The sequence below is a fragment of the Eptatretus burgeri genome, chromosome 12, assembly GCF_056783735.1.
Source record: "Eptatretus burgeri isolate ZD-2024b chromosome 12, Ebu_testis_v1, whole genome shotgun sequence".
Taxonomy (NCBI): domain Eukaryota; kingdom Metazoa; phylum Chordata; class Myxini; order Myxiniformes; family Myxinidae; genus Eptatretus; species Eptatretus burgeri.
Genome location: NC_140972.1, coordinates 42,719,241 through 42,740,819, shown reverse-complemented (window position 1 = coordinate 42,740,819; position 21,579 = coordinate 42,719,241). Strand labels below are relative to the sequence as shown.

Genomic DNA, 21,579 nt, shown 5'->3' with positions numbered 1-21,579 from the left:
TTTAATCCCATTCTGAATTCAATTGAATAATAATAAATGTCATGGGTCAGGGTCAGGTGTCCGATCAAAGCGGGGTTGCATCAAAGTGGGATGTCTTGGTACCAAGTGGTACACGGTCATCACTATCAGCAGTTATCAAGTGGTTGTTCTAATTATGTCTCTAATACACCACACACAAATACACAAACACCACACAAAAGAAGTCCTGGCGAGGGCCTGCAGTCTGATTTCTCATTTTCTTGTTTATTACGTATTAATTGTATAGTGTCAGTTGCATCATTTATTTTTGTACATTGCTCTTGTAATCCCTCCTCATGACCATTGATTCTTTTAATAAACTAGTACGGGCCCGTAGGGGCGGGCCCGCAGGTACGTGCCCGTAGGTGAGTGCCAGTATGTGCAGCCCTCTCTCGCCCCCTCTCTCTCGCCCCCCTCTCTCATCCCCCCTCTCTCTTGCCCCCCACTCTCATCCCCTCTCTCTCATCCCCCTCTCTCCCCCTCTCTTGCCCCCTCTCTATCCCCCCTAGTCTCGCCCTTCCTCTTTCCCCCCTCCTCTCTCGCCACTCTCATCCCCCCCTCTCCCGTCCCCCTCTCTCGCAGATATTGGTCGACAGATAAATGGCCGTAACTTGGGAACCGCTCGTCCGATTAATATCAAACCTTGAAAAGACACATCCGCAGGTCCCCAGCAATATTCCTGGCAAGTTTCAATCAGATCGGACCATCAATCGTGCAAAAAAAAAAAAATAAAAAATAAATAAATAAATAAAGAAAGAAATATTAATTGTGACGTCATTCGTGACGTCATAGAACCGTGTCTTGTCATTGGTCGACAGATAAATGGCCGTAACTTGGGAACCGCTCGTCTGATCGACATCAAACCTCGAAAAGGCACATCTGCGGGGCCCCGGCAATATTCCTGCGAAGTTTCAATCAGATCAGACCGGCTGTCGTCGAGAAACTGCGGTCGCAGACAAACAGACAGACAGACACACACACAGATTGCTGGAATTATAGATAGACATAGCTTGTCTTGGGGTGAATTCTGGTTGTCGTGGTTCTCCTGAGGTGATTAAGAAAGACATTACGGCGTAACTGGCAACAGTGAGTCAACACCGTACTGGTTCGTGTCGTACGTCAGACTCACTCATCTTCATTTGCATACAACATGCAACATCTCATCAAATTTGAACTTCCAATTAGCAGGAGATCATGGCTTTGAGACATGTGATCTGGTGAGATCCCAGAAGCAATCGCCCCAATACTTTTTTTTTTTTTAAACACCAATCTAATTTCCATAGTGGGGCCTATAGATAAATCATATGGAGGAAAAATGTCTTGAGTAGAAATCATTGCCATTTTTATATGAACTTGAAGGACATTCAAAAATGGACAAATACACGTCATATGTGAGATTTAAACCTGGGTTCTCAGGATTGTGAGCCACTCATCAATGAGAATGCTAAACAGTGAAAAACTTTTAAATTTACAAACGATTTAAAGATTTATAGCTGGATAACATCCCCTCTAAAGGGCATGTGTGCACATAATGCAGTGTCTGGAAGCACACAACAAAAGTGGTTTCCTTTGGATTTCAATCTCATACAGATTCAACAGAAAGCCAGGCAGCTTTAGGGTGAGGATGTCACCATCAAAGTATCTGATCAACCCAAATTTCTTGATTATCCATTCAAATGTTAACAATGAAAGGCTGCTAATGGTGATGCTACCATCATACCACCCCCCCCCTTCCATCACACAGTACATTTATGGTTTATAGTAATGATGATTCCTGGAAAAGCAGATAGATAACTTTTTGTATCCATAGAAAAATCGTAATTGGACACCCAAACCCGGAATTGTTTACCATACCATTTTAATACTGACAACCTTGACATGCAGCTGCAATGAGAACGAATGATCGATGCATCAGTCAGTCTTACAAAGAATTTTTTCTTTTCAAATACAGAAAAGCTCTTCTGTTTTCATTTTCACAAGGAGTTTAATCTGTCAACATTTGAAGCAAAATACGCTTTCATACTGGAGTTGAAAGATAACCAGAATAATTAATTCCTTCTTTAAATGCAGTTCGAGCTTGAGATTTATGAAAACAATGCAGTTGACATAAAGCTCAGTTTGATTATCTGACGAGCCCTTCTTCTGCTTACCTTGTTCAGAAGGCTGTCGTTCATATGTTCCTTGCAGACAACATGCCGAAATGCCAGGTTTATCTTCTCTGCCAGTTTCTCCACTTTCACAGAATCCTGCAGCCACTGTCGATCTGAGAGGACGACATATGGGACGTACAAATTTTAGTCCAAAGAAGACAGTTAACAATGCGATTCAAGACAATGATAAAATCCCTTCAAAATAAAATCGTTCAAATGCCAAATAACAGGCTCAATATATCGGCCTAGGATATGGAATTGGGCCTTTTAAATTTTTGTAGAGTGATAAAAAACCATTTCTGGTGAAAGCAATTACAGTATCATTCGAGAAAATAATTACAGTAACGTTTTTGTGATTTGTCATGCAACATGTGATGTGCTTTATCATTAGGTGGGTAAGTAAAAAGAGCTGTAGTTGTACACATCATTGATTTCAGGACATGAGTGGAGGATGTATGGCCATGACAGTTGGAGCCTGCAAATATTGGACACCCCCTTAAGCAAGAAGCTAAGTTCAGAAAGGTTTGTTCGTGTATTTATTTTTAATTAAATAAAAAGAAAGTCTAAGTGCTGTTTAAAGGTTTCCATGGTGGAATAATAACAGAGTGAAAGGTTTTCGGTTTACACAATGTGTTTGCTGTTAAAGGAGCTATTTTTTTTATATATATACTATACTGTCGTTTAAGTAAGCCTCTGTGTTTTGAGCAGTAGGCTCCAACCATCGGCTGGAGGAAGGAACTGGAATGAATGGGATGCAGAGTTGATACTAACTCCACGCCCATTGGCTGGTTATTGTAGGGTGCTGATTGGCTATTCATTGTGTGTTGCTGATTAGCCAGTGTGGTCTTGCTCATCAATGTCCATTATCCTCGTTTTGTTGATAGTTTTGATTGTAGGTGTCTGATTGTTCATGAGGGAGAGCCAGAAATCGCTAATGGGTAGCCCGTTTTCTTGGAGGACCATGTGATTATAGATGTATCTCCATAGCTTTTCTGATTCTCCTTGTGTGTCAGTGACTGGTGGATGTGAGAAGTGTGCTGTCTGGCCATCGTAAGCGATGATTATTGGTCTGTGCATGATTGACTAATTCCTGATTTTCCCGTTCTTTTCGTCTCGTATGTGCTTAGTGTTGTTTCAGTCTGGTGGTGAAAGTCTTACCAGTTTCACCAATGAAAACTTTACCGCATTCACAAGAGATGAGGGAAACACCTGTATGTTGGTTAGGTCTTCTGTCCTTATGTGTGTGAAGAATAGATTTGAGCTCGTGTGTCGAGCAATGGCATACTACTGTGTTGGCAGTTTTGAGAATGCACTGAACATGGTGTGATGCATGTCCAATGAAGGGGAGAATAACACGTGCTCTATCTTCCGGTGTTGGATCATGAGCTTTTTGTGGATTAGTGGTGGTCGTGGTGGGATAACCATTGAATTTCAGGGCAGTCGTGATGTGGCATAGTTCGTGATGTATGTTATACTTGTCAATGATAATGGTAGCACGACAAACTCTCGAGAATCAACAGAATCAACAGTGATTGCTGTAGTGGTGGATTTCCTCTTTTAGTAATTTGTAAGCAATCTGATTGAATACAGGCATTAACCAGAGTTGGGGTCAAAGCCACCCAATGCTCGCCTGTTTATACATTTATCATTTTTAAAAGACTCGTCTAATAATTAATATTTTTTATAAAGCATTGCAGTGAAGTCTGATCCAAATAATTTTAAAGCAATATATGTATTTGTATATTGTAATCAGTAACAAGAGCACAAGTGAGCACAATATATGCCCGAACAAGAAGGTAGATACAGAATTGTGCTACGACATGGAAAACAGCATCCTGGTTGCCATGGCAACCACTTTAGGTGACGAACGTATGTCACGACACACCGTCTCAACAGTCTGTAGCTATGTACCAAATATGAAACGTGAAAGTTGAAAACTTTGGGAGTTAGAGTGTGGACAGGAACGGATGGAAAACAGCATCGTGGTTGCCATGGCAACCACTTTAGATGACGAACCTATGTCATGACACACTGTCTCCACAGTCTGTACCTATGTACCAAATATGAAACGTGAAAGTTGAAAACTTTGGGAGTTAGAGTGCGGACAGGAACGGACGGACAGACAGACGGACAGACGGACGGCCGGTATCACATAATACGCCCCGATATATATATATATATATATATATATATATATATATATATATATATATATATATATATATATATATATATATATATATATATATATATATATATATATATATATATATATATATATATATATATATATATCGAGTGTATAAAAAAGTGTGGTAGATAAAAACATTAGAAAGGAAAAAATAACTTGCACCAAAAACTTTAACATTTTCACGCTCACCCTGACGCTGACGCTCACGCCGGAGGTATTGCTATAGCTCTCTGTTGTTCGAACAGGCAAGCTAATAAAAACTGTTATCCAAATGAACACGTACTTTGACTACTGTGGAAATGCTATGGAATACTAAACGACACCAGCAAGACTGCTAACAGGAAAAATGTTTGCTTTAGCAAGGCTGGAAGACAAGAAAGAATGGGTAATCTTTATGTTGTTTTCTTGGCAGATGCATGAACTCAACTTTGTTACTCCTTTTGCAACCTTGAGAGTTGTTTGTGCTCTATCATGATTGGTTGAGCTTAGGTCAGCTTCAAGCCCCACTTGCCTGACCACCCGATATGTTCTCTTCTCATCCCGTTTCTATGAGAACCATTTTCTGCTTCTATGGGAACTAACCACCCTCATATATATTAAATTTAATATATGTGGGAAAGTTCAAGCTGCGGCAATTGTTCTCTTCTATCCTGTGTTTCTCTCATCTATTCCTTCCACACATCCTTGCTTTAGTACAAGAGGTATTGCTTCGGGTTCCTTGTTAGTGAAGTTCATTGAATGCTATTCCATGTTCTTCCTCTGCATGTACGTAACTAAAGATTCTTCTCTGTAACCTGAGTGGAAATCGAGTTCATTTCTACCACATTCCCCAAAGAGCTAACTTCTCTCCGTAAATGTCTTACACAGACATCTTACATCCTTGCATCTTCCAGCACACACACCTCATTGACTCGACCTGGTTTTGCAGTGTGTCAACTGAGTCCACAACAGTTATTTTCAGAACTCGCACTACACGCAAGCACACACACACCGAACGTCTCACCTGCACCTCTCACTCACCTGCACAGCACACCTCACATCGCACTCACGTATGGGTGAGGCCGGGGTCGAAACCATACCCCACCGACTTCACTCCTCTCTATATCAACCTTTATTTGCCTCTTCTCTCAGAATGTTTGAAGCGCTTGTGTATAGAAAGTTATGATAAGATAACTGACTAAGAGGGCTTATGTGCTTTGGGGTAAGATCTTTCTTGTGTGACTGCTTGCTTGTAAATACATGACTTTGCTAAACCTCCATAAACCATTTTCCAAACTGCCTGATCATCTCTTTCCATTGATTAGACCATCGTGTGATCTAGCAACAGGGGGTTCTGCCCTGCCATTTTGTTACGGTTAGATAATAAGCAGTGTTCCACTAACGGTTTCACTTTGCCATTCTCATTGGTAACAGTGGAGAGTTGGGAAGCACAGTCCTTATTTAGGGTGATTAATTTGCTGGGAAAGTAGAGCGGGATTTGGACGCTGGAGCCTACCAAAATTAAGCATCTCAAATGGCATCTGTGGTTGCTTAGCCACACACCCTGCTGATGAGGTATCTGCGGCTCATCGGCTACAGGGTCATCAGCCAGGAAGTGGGTCCGAGTACTCCCCTCATGACAGCGTGCCCCCAAACCTCTAACTCTTAAAAGTTTATGAATTATGCTTTCCTTGCACCTTTAATAGTTTGGTTATATCATGTGTAGATCAAAAGTTCTAAAAGTTAAAAGTTGCACAAGGACTTTATGCACAACATGTACTTGCAAGATCAGGAAGGTTGTGGTCCAGAACACTATTGTGTACAATTGGATGATGCAATTGGGAAATGGTTGTGTTGAACTGTGAGACGAGGTTTTGAAACCTTGGAATAGAAAAATTCACATATATATATATATATATATATATATATATATATATATATATATATATATATATATATATATATATATATATATATATATATATATATATATATATATATATATATATATATATATATATATATATATATATATATATATATATATATATATATATATATATACACATATATATATATATATATACATATATATACATATATATATATATATATATATATATATATATATATATATATATATATATATATATATTCCATCGTATATAAAACAGAACACAACGTAGAGCCGATTTACTCTTAAGAAATGTTTAGACAGACAACAAATTAATTATAGATTAGAAAATATCGAAATGAGTAGGATTAGTAACTCAACTCCAGCAATGATAAATCTTGTTTTATGTCATATTTTCGAAATGGTCGTGAATTCAATGTCGGTGTAGTCATTTCATAGAGTAAATCGACCCCATATAGTTCGAAAATGCACACCATTTCCACCTCGGACATCCAGAAGTACCCGTAATCGTACCTGACCATACCCTAATTTATTCAAGTCGTGAGACTAAAAGTCGTCATCTGGAGCGACCTCTAAATCATCTCCGATGAAGCTAAAAAAAATTATGCACGTTATTGGATCATATTAGAATAATTTTAAACTTGTGGAGCAGCATTCTATTTTTTTTCGACTTTTTTGGACCACCCTCGTGGCCCTGGATGCCGTAGGCAGAGAGTTTGTTTGGAGAGCAAGGCAGGATGCCAGACTGTTTTGAATGCTTGAGATATGTCCACAGAGATGGCTTGTTCTCATGTCTGACTGACATTGAGGGCCTGCTTTATGGAATGATATGTGATTACTTTTGGTTGGATTTGCATTCCAGGAAAAGAAGGCAAATCTGCCTTCTAGGAAGAAAAGAGTAATTTCTGAAGTTACTGGGGAGTGTCAGAGGGCTGAGACAGTAGAGGAGAGGTAGATCGGAGGAGGCAGTGAAAAAAAAGAAAGAAAAAAGAGAGGCAACCAGCCGATATGCAGCATAAAGTCAAGCAATCATTAAGCAAACTACTAATCAAAAACATTACAGCTCTGGGTTTGGGGGTAAGTTATGGAAAATGAAATTGGAGGCACTTACCTAGTTTTTGGTATTGTCATAGTATTGATGTGTAATTATTTGCTTTCTTGTCAAGTCACAAGTACAAATAATTGGGTACCAGTCATTCTACTTCACAGTTCAGTTTGATGTATTTATTGCCATACTCCAGTAATGATGCAACCAGCATACAGCAATTGTAATTTAATCCCAAGTCACATTATATATTTACTAGCGAGATGTAGATAACTTGATTTTCCTTTGAGATTCATTTTTGAACTTGCCTTTTGAATTTGTTTCAAATGAAAACTTTAATCTGGACAATCTGCAGCTGCCAGAACTTTGCAACTCAGCCATCAAAATACCAATTGCTATAGCCTATTGAAATACAACAAAGATGTTATTGTGAACATCATGCTTTTATTTTTGAAAAAATGGCGTTTTTATTAAAAAAAATTAAATATATACACGCGCGCACACACACACACACACACACACACACACACACACACACACACACACACACACACACACACACACACACACACACACACACACACACACACACATCTCCATCCATCCATCCATCCATTGGGACCATACTCTGTGCAGAGCGGTGGTGCTGCCTAAGCAGTTTCCTTGGCTATTGGGCACAATCGTGGATAGGTCGCCACTTTGACGCAGGATACTAGCAAGCTGGTACTCCTTTTGCCGACCTCAGAAGGATGACAGGCCGAGTCAACCCCACAAAGTATTAATTAAGCATCCAAGCAGGATTCTAACTCAGGACCCTCAGATCCCAAGCCCACCACTCTATCGCCATGAAGGCAATACCAGGCATAACGTCTCACCTCAAATGAGTGTATTTTTTGGTAGAAAAAGGGAATTCAGTGTAAATATTCAGTGTGCAGATATTGCAGTTGGTGGAGCTCTCATAACCTTGGCAACCTCGTTCCATTCCACCAGCGAAGATTTCCAATCCATGCTTGTTGTCCCTCCAAAATACTACTTGGAAGTGAAGGTGATATTATGAAAGCTTAGCTGGGAAACTAATTTAGGCACATTTTGAGCTTACCACTTGATGAAAGATCACCAAAGTTCTTTCCATGCCAACCGAACACCTACCGGCACCTATCCCTGTCCACATCACTTTTTCGGTCCCCAATTTTCCACCTCTCTATAATTTCCATAGCTTTGCTTTTGGCAATTTCCATTCAGTATTTCTCACAGCATTTCATTCTGCTTTCTCATTCGATGATCCAGAGATCAGTCGTTGCAGTTTCACTTTTCTACATCAGTTTCACTTTGAGATATCAGTTTCAATTAGTCACCACAACTTGTGATGCAACACGAATGGTGCAAGAAAAACGTCAAAAATGATTTTTGGAGGAATCTTTTTTGATTCTCCAAAGAGTGTAGAGTAGTGTAAAGTGGCTTGAGGGTCTTCAGGGTCATAAAGGGGTCTAAGTGTCTGAAAGGGCGAAAGAAAAAGCGGTTTGAGGTGTTCAAATTGTCTGACATTGTCCAAAGGGTCTTCATCGGTCTATAGTTCTGAAAAGGTTCGAAATAGGTGTTATAGGGTCCAAGGGGTGTGAAGAGAAAATGGGATCTACAGGCCGTACAGGGTGTAAAAGAGTTAAGCTGTAGTAAATAAATTAACTCTGGAGTACAACATGGCAATAATGAGCCAAATGACCTCCCCATGACTGTTTGAAACCACCTATTTAGGAGTCTCGTGGTGAAAAAATGTGATCGTAGGAAGTTTTGCATGACTTAACTTTGGGAGCTCAAAGCAGTAAGGTCACAAACAAAAAACTTCTGTTTTATATATGGAGATGGGACAACATATTTTCCTCTTGCCGACTCTCCCTTCCTCTTCTCATGGAGGTGGAATCACTTCTTTTTTTTTCTTCCATCGACCAGCTTAGAGTGAGATCTCTCGGCAAAGCTATGGCTAATAGAGAAAAGCTCCATCAGAATCTCATTCAAGGTTATGGGACATCTCACCCAGAAACATCTACGAAGTCCTTTTACAGCTCATTTAAGTATGTAATGGCTCTGGAAATAAGACATCGATGAGTTGTCGGAGATATCAATGATATTGTAAAAAATGAAACATATCTCACCTGTGATTGAATATTTCTGTGACAGTGACCAGAAACCATTTGGAAAAAATAATAAAATAAAATAAATTGTTGCCAAGGTTACTGGCTCCACCCCATGAAGATATTTCATCACTGAATTTTTACACTGAATTCCCATTTCTACCAACAATACACACTCCAAAACATTTCTCATTTGAGGTGAGACAACTATGATGAAATTAATCAAACATGTACGATCAATTTACTATCAAAAATCAAATCGCGATGTTAACTTGGTTCTTTTAAACTATACGATGCATGTATATTTGAAGTATATATTTGGTGAAGTTAGCTAAGATGGTAACCTTTTTTCTCCAAACTCTTTCCTCCCTTGAGAGTTACGCATTTAGATGAGCAGTAAAATTACCTTTAAGTTGAGGTGTGGATTGTATTTGTACAATGTTCGGTTTTTGAATGATTCATGCATTTGAGAGGTCATGTGACTCCTTCGCCAATGTCACTGATCATGGCAAGCTCTTAATTGAGTTATTTTTCACATTTCACACTATAATTTGACAATCGGAGGTTACCGCCTCACCAAACATATCGGTATCTGGGTTGAAATAAGAAAGAAAATGGGAATTTTATGAAGCGTTGTATATATGTATCTACCCTTGCTGAGAAGGCGGCAGGTGGCAGCTCAGGTGTTTATAGTTTAATAAGTGTGAGAAAAAGACTGTTTAAACCCCCTATTTAGGTGCACCATGGTAAACAATGTGATCCGATAAAGTTTTGTGGCGATTAACCTTCGGAGCTCAGAGGAGTAGGGCCACAAACAAACAAACAAACATTTTGCTTTGATATAATATATGTGTGTGTGAGCCTGGTGTTGGCGCAGTGGTTGGGGCAGCGGCTTGGGATCCAAAAGGTCCTGAGTTCAAGCCCCGTTGGGCCACTGAATTAATACACCAGGGGGTTGACTCAGCCTGTCATCCTTCCGAGGTCAGCGAAATGAGTACCAGTATACTGGGCCCGGTGTATACCCCGGTTAAAATAGGTGTACCATATCCCTGTGTCGTAAGAGGCGACCAGGGTTGCGTCAGGAAGGGCATCCAGCGTAAAACATGTGCCAAATCACTATGCGGATCATACGCATGATCCGCTGTGGCGACCCCTAACGGGAGCAGCCGAAAGAAGAAGAAGAAGAAGAATAATATATGTGTGTGTGTATATATATATATATATATATATATATATATATATATATATATATATATATATATATATATATATATATATATATATATATATATATATATATTACTCAAAAAAAACCCAAAACTTATAACCATCACTATTTTCGAGATAAATAGTACAATGGTATCGTCGGGCTTTATCTGTCAATCGTTTGCTCCTCTCTCGCTGCTTCAAGCATAATCAAATTTTGTAGGCATAATTAATAATGTCTTACAATGCCAATTATGGCGTGAAAACTCACAACTAACTTGTATTCCACCGAGCACAGTCAAAAGTAGACTTTTGTCGTTCTGTCATGCCAGATAACATCATGGCATTCCGGTGGGCAGCGCTTCAAACCTGCAACAAAACGGGATTGTTGCTATTGTTGATCTATGCCTGTTCCCCCCCCCCCCCCTTTCAAAACCTTGTCTGATCAAATGCCTTTACAACCCATCACTTGGCTGATGGGTATAATTGCTAATTTATCCATCGATATATATAAATGTAAGTTACCAGATTGTGTCTGAACGTGGAAAACATCGTAACCCCAGCGCGTACAATGCTAAATGATACATCATTTAATGCTCTTTGGTCGAGACAGTGCCTACGGTGGTTTACAAATACTGTCAGACCCTAATATTCGTGGACCCTGTGTATTTGCAGTTGATAAAATGTGACCTCCTTCTACATTCCGAACATGTGCTTCACATATTTGCGGATTTTTAAAATGACTTTTCACTGTTTTCTCGTGGGCGCATTCACGGTTTTTATATTTTTTTCAAGTGTATTCACGGGATTTTTGATTTTCCCTTTTGAATCACGAACCGCCGGGAACCTATCCCCCTTTTTCCATTGAAACAATGCCCTGCTATTTGCGGATTCACCATTCACGGCATTTTCCAGGAATGTATCCCCCACGAATAGCAGGGTCCAACAGTATTGATATTTATGCAATTTTGAGTTATACTCATTTTTTGTTGCGCATGTGGTGTATATGCTCAGTCGTTTCACACATCTACCAGAAGCAAAATATATAACCACAAACTATTCAGTCAATTCCATCAACATATAATTACCTTTTGGTGGATAAACTTTCCCAAGAAACCTCATCAGTCTTTACAGTGAGTGATAATTATGCCATCAAAGGAAAATCATAGCTCAACAACAAAAAAAATCAAAAACAAACAAAAAAAAAAACGAATTTGAATTTCCTTACAAATTTACTCACCAACAAATTCATTTACCAACAAATTTGCTTACAAACGGAACCTGGGACTCCTCACTAATGCTTCCACTTTAGTTTCATGCACATGTGAGGTATACAAAAATAAAGGTTCTGACAATGCTTTGTAAATGCAAATAAAGTGGAATCATAAAGTTTCACAGGCGGTGTTTAATTTAAGTGTCGCTGGTTTGCAAACCTACCATAAGTTTAAAAAAAAATAATTTATAACCACAACTTATTCCATCCAACGAAGCATTTCCTTTTCATCCATTCAAGTCAGAAAAAACTTAATTCTATTGGAAACTAGAAGATCACTCAGTAGAGCGAATACCTCGGCCCTGCAATGCCTGATCCAGGAGAACATATCTGGCCCAATACATTTTTGAGATATCGTGCTACATATCGTTTTTGAGCCCGATCTCTCAATGGTGAAGAATCACATAAAAAAAATTATAGTTCTCGGATCCGGATCCAGATCTTCGCCAAAATCTCATCAATTCGTTATGGTCACACACCCAACCTGTCCACCAAGTATCATCTAAATCCGTCCAAAACTTTTTGAGATATCTTGCTCTATATTAGTTTCGCCCTACCTCTCAATGGTGAAGAAACACTTAAAAAAAATAATCAGATCTGGATCTGGATCCAGATCTTCACCAAAATTGAATAATTTATTCCATGTTACACACCCATCATGTCCACCAAGTTTCATCCGAATCCGTCCAAACCTTTTGAGATATCCTGTACACAGACAAACAGACAAACAGAAAGGGGTGAAAACATAAACTCCTTCACCTTCAGTGGCGGAGGTAATGAATGAATTCTCCTACAAACGGAACTAAACTTCCGATGTCTTCAGAATAGTGACAACTTGCAATTGTAAGTCATTTATAGCCATCGATCATGGCACCCCAAAGCTGCAGCAATTGTGTGTGAAGCGCAATATGTCCATTTTCTAATCAAACTGTCTTTCTATGCACCCAAAAAGGGAAATTATATTACTCAATATTAATGATTTGTTTTCGTTCCTCCAATACGTCTGTATAAGCATACAATCACACAGGATCGATGCAACTTTAAAACATATTGCAGAAAACACAGCAAAATGAAGTGTTATGCGCGAATACATGTTCACACTGATGAGTGCCTAATTCATGCATGTGGAGTCGAAGAAACACAGAGGTAGCACGAGAACGCAGAAATTTGACCATTTTCTTTTCATGCACATGTGAGCAGTGTATGTCTGTCTGTCGAACTATCTATCTCTGTGTGTTTCTATCTATGTTATCTATCAATCTGAATATATATATATATATATATATATATATATATATATATATATATATATATATATATATATAGTGAATATATTTCATCAAAGAAGCACCGCACTGACCTTATGACACGATGCTGACGTCATGTGCATAAATTATACCAATACATCACCTTCAAATGAAGAGGCTTCTGTATGGTACTGAAGCCTTTGCAGACTGAGATTTAAAGCCTATTTTCATGAATGGACAAAAGCAGAGATGTCGATCTAGATTTCACCCTTGTTATGGGCTCATCAGAACAACATACTGCTGATCGTTTATTCATGACCATACTAAGCTCGTTAATCGACGGCAAACACACCCGGAAAGCAGATGGCTGAAACATGCTTTCTTACCTTTTAAAGGGTTCATTTGAAAAGCAAAGTACAGGGAAGAGGGTCGACAAGATGCTATCATAAATGGAACAAACCAAGCGAGTCAAAAGACAAAGAGGAGAATGGTATATGCAAACCTATATACAATAACCTAACCCACTCGGTGCCACAGATCACACTTAAATAACAACACAATGATGATGACAGGTGGGACTTCCCTTTGTTTCTGTGATGCACAGGGTGGATGCAGGACTCGAAGCAGTCCACCTTTGAAACCAGGAGGGAGATGAGAGCTTGTGATGATGGTGTCCAAAGACGAAGTAAAACAGCGACGAGCAGGCCAGCAATGAGTAGGCCTTCAACCAGGTCAGGGGGTCATCTGTTCCCCCCCCCAACAAGGCATCCTGGTAGGCACTTTTCCTCAAAGTACTTCCTTGCATTCCACACATGTGGAGCTCTTCTGTCTGAGGTCTTTCTTCCCTTTTCAATAGGCAGGGTGATACCAGCTTGGGTCTATCCCAAAGCTTTTCCCAGACACTGTGTGAACAACGAGCCTCTCTTCTTTCTCTCACAAGCCTCTCTCGGGTTTTCTCCTTCCTCCTGGGCAGAGTCTTCTTCTGGGGTGTTGCCCATAGGGGTGGACCCAATAAAAACAACGACACCATCTTTTATTCTGAGCTCCACAGCCCACTGTGCCGCCATGGCTGGCATGCACTGGCCAGAGATATCGTAATCGGCCGAGTTGTACACGTGATACATGTGCCTCTGCAATGGGAAGTCCTCACCTACCCCCACCTACAAACAAGAGGTATTTATTTATACATAATTAATCCATCTACCCTGTCTATAAATTACATACGCTGCCTCATCAGTGTCAGGTGTAATAAATGACTTACTCTGACAGGTACCTGTTACAGTGCATGGGTATCTAACCTACTTGAAACACAAACCATACTACACTTACCAAAGTTTAGCTATGGATCACCCCAACCCCCCCCCCCCGCTCCCTTTTCCACGCAACTATGTTTGTGTCTGTATATCTATCTACCTGTCTGTCTGTTGTAAGAATGCCCTTGTGTAATGCAATTTGCCATAGTCTGTCTATCCATATATCTATCTGATGTAAGAATGTACGATGGATACAAGAATGCACTTTTGCTTTTATGAGTGGGGGGGAGGGGGGATGGACAGGACATTGTGGTTTGGAAGGGGTAGAGAGAGCAAAGATGGGACAGAGTTGGGAGGGGCAGGTCAAGGACTTTCAGTGTGGGGGGGGTGAGGTTGAGGAGTTGTGGTGGGGAGGGGTTTGAAGGCTTGGAGTGTGGGGGGGCAAGAGCGGGATTGATGGCTTTGGGTTGGGAGGGTGAGGTTAAGGACTTAGGGGTGGAGCTTAACTTGGGGTTTGGAAGGCTTGGGGGCTGGGACTGGGGGGGTGGGGGTGGGGGCAGAGGTTAGAACTTCAAAACGAAAAGGTGTACTGAGGACTTTGTCATATTTTTAATGATGCAGAATTTCCACAGTGTTTGCCATGATGTTGTCAAAGGATCATCCCCCATCCAAAACCATGATCTTTTTCGTATTCACCGCCTAATTTGTTGCCGAGCATTCAAAAAAAAGATGGGTGTTCAGAGCATACACCTTCACAAAGTTCACTGATAGTACATGCATGGTGATATCCATCATAGCCTGAAGATACATTGGCAGTGTCTTTGCAGATAGAAATTGATGATGAAATGCACAAATGACACCAAATGAGGTGACATTCACTTAATCTTCTACTGAGAGACAAATCGTGTATCCATCATTGCTGGAGCACCATCGGAACATATGCCACGAAGATTGTTCCATCGAATGTGATTACTTTTTATAAAGGAATTCACCTTATGAAAAAATATCTTGTGCATTTGTGGTGGTTTCAAGTTATTCACAGAATAGGAATTTATCCTTAATATCCCCATCATTAACATAGTATGCGAACATCATCAACCATAACCCTGGTGTTGGCTTAATGGCTAAGGTGGGTGGCTTAAGATCCTACTGTCTTGAGTTAAAGCCCCTGTTGTATCGTTAAATTAACACCAGGTGGGTTGATTCAGCCTGTCATCCCTCTGAGGTTGGCAAAATGAGTACCAGTTTTCTGACAACAGGGGGCATTGCAACAGCAGCATAGCCACGCTCCCAGAGAATGATGCAGCCAAGCAGCCACAGGCTGCATACAAATAAATAAATAAACCATCAACCAGGCAGAGTCAGTAACTTCAGGAGTTTCATCAAGTTTCAGACAACACACTTAACAAAAGTTGAATTTCATGCATGTCTTGTTGTTTCATATCTTCAGACATCTCACATATCCAGGGTTTCAGGGTACCATTTGACTTGGAACATTTAACAAGCTTTTCATCATCGTCATTGCCAGAAATAAGTGACATGTTATCTTTGCATGATTGCATGAGAAGCTCCTCATGCTCATGTCAATAATCTAAAGACAAGAGGAAAAGTCAGCAAATGTATTTAGGCAGCTACACCTTCATTGTGACCACTTTGCGAAAATGTGTATCTCACTGTTCTCAAATAAACTTTAACACCTGTACATTCAGCTGGGGAATCATTCACAAGGTTATCATCCATCACATAGAGAATATACCCTGAGGAAGTTAACATCACTTTTGGAGAGTTTGGGTTTTCTCCCTCGATGAGTTATGACAAAACTTGGTGGATGAGTTGAAAAGGTGACAAGACAAAACCGATTAGATTTCAGTTAACGTCCCGATGCCGATCTGGGCTATCAGTGAGATACAAAATAAACGTTTCAGCCTGGCGGAGGTACACACTCTTCTCCTGAGTACCATTCTAGTTTGTTTCATTAATTGGGCTGGCAGGATGGCCGAGGAGGTACACACACTTGTCTCCAAGTTGCTGAGCCTGTGTTTGAATGTCGGCATTCTGCGGCTTCACAAGCAGGGTGATTCATCAATATGCCCGCCCTCCCTCGGATGGACATTAAACTTGGCGTCTTGTCTGCTGGCATTAGTTGATGGATGTTAAAGATCCCACAGTCTCGTTTGCAGAGAGTAGGCGAGCTATCGCTGGCACCGTAGTGAAATTCCAAATTTCTGCCTCGACTTCCTGTGTCGGAGTGGCGACCCATTCGGGATTGTAATTTGTAACCCTAGCCATTGGAGCGGATTTGGCAGCACTGATGCTCTATAAAGAGCATTGTTCATGATGATTTGATCTTCATCAATTGTGTGTGTTTTTTTTTTTAGAAAAAAACATAGATTTTAATATTGAATTCCAAACCTACCATTTACTCTGCTCAATTATTGGAATCAAATCCTTTATTTTTGCCCAAAGATATAATCGTTGAGCATGCTCTGGCAGGGTGGTATTATATTGTTCTGGCAAAAGTACAAAGGATACTTTGTGTGGGGAGCGGGTGAGGGTGGGGGGGGGGCAGGTGTTCAAACTGGCGCATAAAGTGATTGGAGAATGTTTGATACGGTGTGCCATTTTTGCATTTATAGATGGCCCTTAACTCACACCTAAATTTGATACTTAAGTTGGGAAAGTTGCTCGATGCAACTTTCCTCCTTGTGTATGTCCATCCTCCTGTCCACCATGCCCTTTGGTTGTTACTGTATAGCGCGGCATGGAGACAACCGATCAATCTCCCAGGAGCAACTCAGAGATCCTCCGCATCCAGGATGGTGTACCCCCACCCCCGCCTTCATGAAGCCCCAGGGGTGTGTGTGTGTGTGTGTGTGTGTGTGTGTGTGTGTGTGTGTGTGTGTGTGTGTGTGTGTGTGTGTGAGAGAGAGAGAGAGAGAGAGAGAGAGAGAGAGAGAGAGAGAGAGAGAGAGAGAGAGAGAGAGAGAGAGAGAGAGAGAGAGAGAGAGAGAGAGAGAGAGAGAGAGAGAGAGAGAGAGAGAGAGAGAGAGAGAGAGAGAGAGAGAGAGAGAGAGAGAGAGAGAGAGAGAGAGAGAGAGAGAGAGAGAGAGAGAGAGAGAGAGAGAGAGAGAGAGAGAGAGAGAGAGAGAGAGAGAGAGAGAGAGAGAGAGAGAGAGAGAGAGAGAGAGAGAGAGAGAGAGAGAGAGAGTTTGGGAACCTGTCTGTTTTTAATGTTTCGCTCCTTCATGAGGCAGCCCAGACCCAGTATATAAAACAGAACACATTGTCATGTCCTGCCTTTAGTTGGTTCTAGGTCCAGACCTAGGTTGCCTGTAAACTCATATAATATATGCTAGTTAAAGCACAAGGATAGTTTCCATTCAATCAGCCAACCTCCTATGTATTAGCTTGTCTTATGCAATTATGAATGCTACTTGCATAACAAGAACTCGACACAGTGAGTCACGTGAACATCATAATGATGCCGATTTTTACGATTGGTACAAAACTCACAAATTTGTGTTTCAAATCGTTTTCTTCAGCATGACATGCCCGTATCACTGAGAATATACACAAGTTTCCGAACACTCACTTGGAGACAAGAGGACCGTGGCTGAGAATAGGGCGAGATCTTCTTCCTTGAGCTGCAGGCTGCAGAGACCCTTGGCTAGATCAAACATGGAGCTAATGAGATCATCACAACCTGTCAGAGATAAACAGCCACTTACGTCAACATGTGTGATCAAATCAAGATTCAATTACAAACACAGAGGTACACGATCAAATAAATTAAGCATGACCCTCTTTGGATGACTTCCAGAGGAAGACATGACTGAAGACTTTTCAATGTACCAGAGCCTCCCATCAATAGTATTAGCAACTTAAAGGAAAGAACACCTTTATTTTCAGGACATAATTATTCTCCTTTGCAAAGTTGAGAAATAAAGATAATTTACTCCCCAAAACAAGTCATCACACATTCAATATCTCGTAGCATTGCCTCAAGCAACGTATCGTCAGCATTTATCCTTTACTTTTGTTTTGTTTTTTGTATACCTTGTCGAGGCTCGTATGAGAGCTAAGACTTTGACTATGACTTTGACAAGTAAGATTTACTTGTGACTTTGTGGTCATTTTTATGGATGGAAATTGGCTGTCTACATATTATATATGGAAAAATGGTGGAATTGATGACGTCCTGTGAACGTTTCGATGCTTTGTTTTTTTCCTGAACCTTGTTTCCCTTTTGCTCTCCACTCCTATATTCTTTCCACAGTTTTGATTAACCTCCCAACCCCCACCCCCTCCTTCTTCCCCTGTTGCATAAGTGACAAATCAGTGGAAATAGACCTCCTCACAGTCAGTGCTATTTGCTATAAAAGAGGATTGTTCAATTTAACCAATAGCATTTTGAGTCATCCAGAAGTGTCTTAAGAGTTCCGTCCCAGAAACAAAACACCATAACCAGAAAGTCCAGCACCAATGAGCAACCCACAGCATCACTGGCATGTGTTAGTTCCTTGATTTTGTGACTTCAAATAAAAATGCTCGTTTTAAAATCATCAAACTTGAAACGTGAGTAAACTTTATTTTAATTTGAAAACAAATCGCCAGCAAGAAGCCTTTGCCATGAAGCCACAGTTTGCCATGAAGTGCTATAAAGGGAATTTTAAATAAAGTTCTTTCTCCCTGTAGCCGGAAGCAGGAATTATATAGCAGATAGGTCCCCAAAAAGGCAAAATTTTAATTTTGCAAGGATAAAAAAAAAAATTAGAAATATGAATTTCATAAGGAAAGTTTTCTTACCCGTTTGCAGAAAAGCTAATTGGCTTTATGATCAGGACTGTAGAGCAGCCGCACATGGACACAGCAGAGACCTAACAATATAAACTATTCAGAATTTGGTCTAAACTGGTGAGGAAACCTTTTTTTTGTATTTCCAGTTGCAAACAGCCCGAGTCAAATAGGAAAGAGTTATTGGCTGCAGGGTCAAGTATGACTGGCAATGGAATTTGTGTGTATATAGATTTTATCCTAATAGTGCATTATTTCAATCCTGTATTATATACAAACTAGCGATACCCATGCACATGCACGGGATAGCAGTACAACATAGCTGGTAGCAGACGACAGACCGTACATGGGGAATGACAAAAATACGCATTGTGCAAAATGCAAGTGGTACTATGGAACGCCAAGACTTCCCAAACATTGTCGGCATATCCGCTAAGTGCCACAACAATTTCAGAGGGATCGTGTGACGGCGAGCCGAGTTTTTAGTGTGCAAGCTTGGTATTATAATAGAGATATACTACCGCTTTAACAGCCCAAATTAAACTCACATTCTTGTGGGGTCGGCCAAGGAGCAGCTAGCAAGGCCCGCCATTAGTGTGGTGCTTATTTGAACACAAATATGGCTGGGATACCAGCAATAACTCACCTACTCTTGGCATAAAAACACCGTGGGATCTTTTAAGATCCACCAACCAATGCTTGCAAATGGGATACCCAGCTTAATGTGCTTCCGTAGGATGGCGCACTTTCTGATGCAATGGCCTGCCTGCAAAACACCGATCCGAGTTTATAGCCGGACTGAGAATTGTACCCACTAAACTAAACAGGTTAACGGCAAGTTCGCAATGTCTGCACCATCCTGTACTACGTTAAGTATAATAGTACAAATTAATTTCCTCACTCATTTCTGGTTTTCAAACAAAATTACTCAGGATACAATTCGCAATAAATTGAGTGTATTTTGGACATTTGTAAAGCGTCCAGATTGGGCTGGCAGGATGGCCGAGAGGAACGCACACCGAAGCTGTCTAGCCTGGGTTTGAATCCTGATCAAGCTACAAACTGTCATCTCAGTGTTTCATCAATGTGTGTGCTGTCCCTCAGATGGATGTTAAATGGCCATCCCCCATCTGCTGGTATTAGTTGGTGGACGTTAAATATCCCACGGTGTCCTTCATGAAGAGGAGGCAAACTATCGCTGGCAACATGAAGAAATTCCAAATTCCCTCTCTAACCTTAGTAGAACTTCACTTCAGGCCTTGCCAGCCATTTCATGAAAGACTCGGGACAAGCTTCACCCGGCCGACCCCACAAAATGTGGGAAAAGCAGAACAAGAACAAGAACAAGATACAATATGACCGTTTTTTACAGCCATTTTTCCCTGCTGTGCAGGGGTTTGGCTTTTTCTTGAGGCAATGTTTTATGGCCGGATGCCCTTCCTGACGCCCACCCTGGTCGCCTCTTACGACACACAGGGATATGGTACACCTATTCTAACCGGGGCATACACCGGGACCAGTACACTGGTACTCATTTCACCGACCTCAGAAGGATGACAGGCTGAGTCAACCCCCTGGTGTTAATTCAGCAGCCAACGGGGCTTGAACTCAGGACCCTTGGATCCCAAGCCGCCACCCTAACCACTAAGCCAACACCAGGCTCCAAAGAACAAGATACAGATAGTAATCATTGTACCTTTACATTCCTGGGGAGCTAATGTAAATAAAATTAGTGTGATAATGCTCAGAGAAGTTTGAAACTGTAGAATAGTAAGAAATATCTTCAGCATATGACACTCACCAAGTGACCGGAACATCTGTATGCCTCCATATTTGCCATCGAAGAGCACAGTGTTGCTGTGAGGATTGAATGCTCGGCACATTCGGATGAGCACCACCTCGAGGCAGCCTGTAGGAGTGACACAAACGAGCCCGATCATGAAATATCTGTGCCACCAAAAGGTCTCACTCCAAAATATCTTCAATAGGAATTAAGCCGACTTATACAGTGACATTTTAGTCAAAATTTGTTGAACAAATCAATTTAAAAATTTCAATAATAAGTTGGTTTTTCATATTCTTTGTCACCATTTTTAAAAAAAAGAAAAGAAAAAAATCACAACTTACCATTTTATATGTCAAAATCCCTTTTCACATTTGTGCTCTATTGTCTGCCTCCTTAATGCTATGAAATTGGGTCAACTTGCTAACTAGTTAATAGAAAGTCCCCAAAGGATACAAGCTCATATCACAAAACTCACACTCTTAAAATGAAAATTAATAACACTGTTGCCATGGAAATGTTATATGCAATTGTCTTTTGAGTAATTATTTACATGTCCGAAAGGGTGCATCCGCTTTATCAATAGTGAAAGAAAA

The 21,579-nt window shown here is 40.5% G+C and overlaps 1 protein-coding gene across 1 annotated transcript in view; it reads right to left on the bottom strand.

The window, feature by feature from the left end:
• Positions 1-21,579, bottom strand: part of LOC147015501 (nuclear receptor ROR-beta-like) — a 115,187-nt gene that overhangs the window by 8,443 nt on the left and 85,165 nt on the right. The window contains exons 8-10 of the mRNA XM_085850286.1: positions 21,002-21,109; positions 17,999-18,109; positions 2,169-2,281 (exon numbers count right to left, since the gene is read on the bottom strand). Coding sequence (XP_085706412.1) covers positions 2,169-2,281; positions 17,999-18,109; positions 21,002-21,109 — 332 coding nt within the window. The remainder of the gene's footprint in view (positions 1-2,168; positions 2,282-17,998; positions 18,110-21,001; positions 21,110-21,579) is intronic.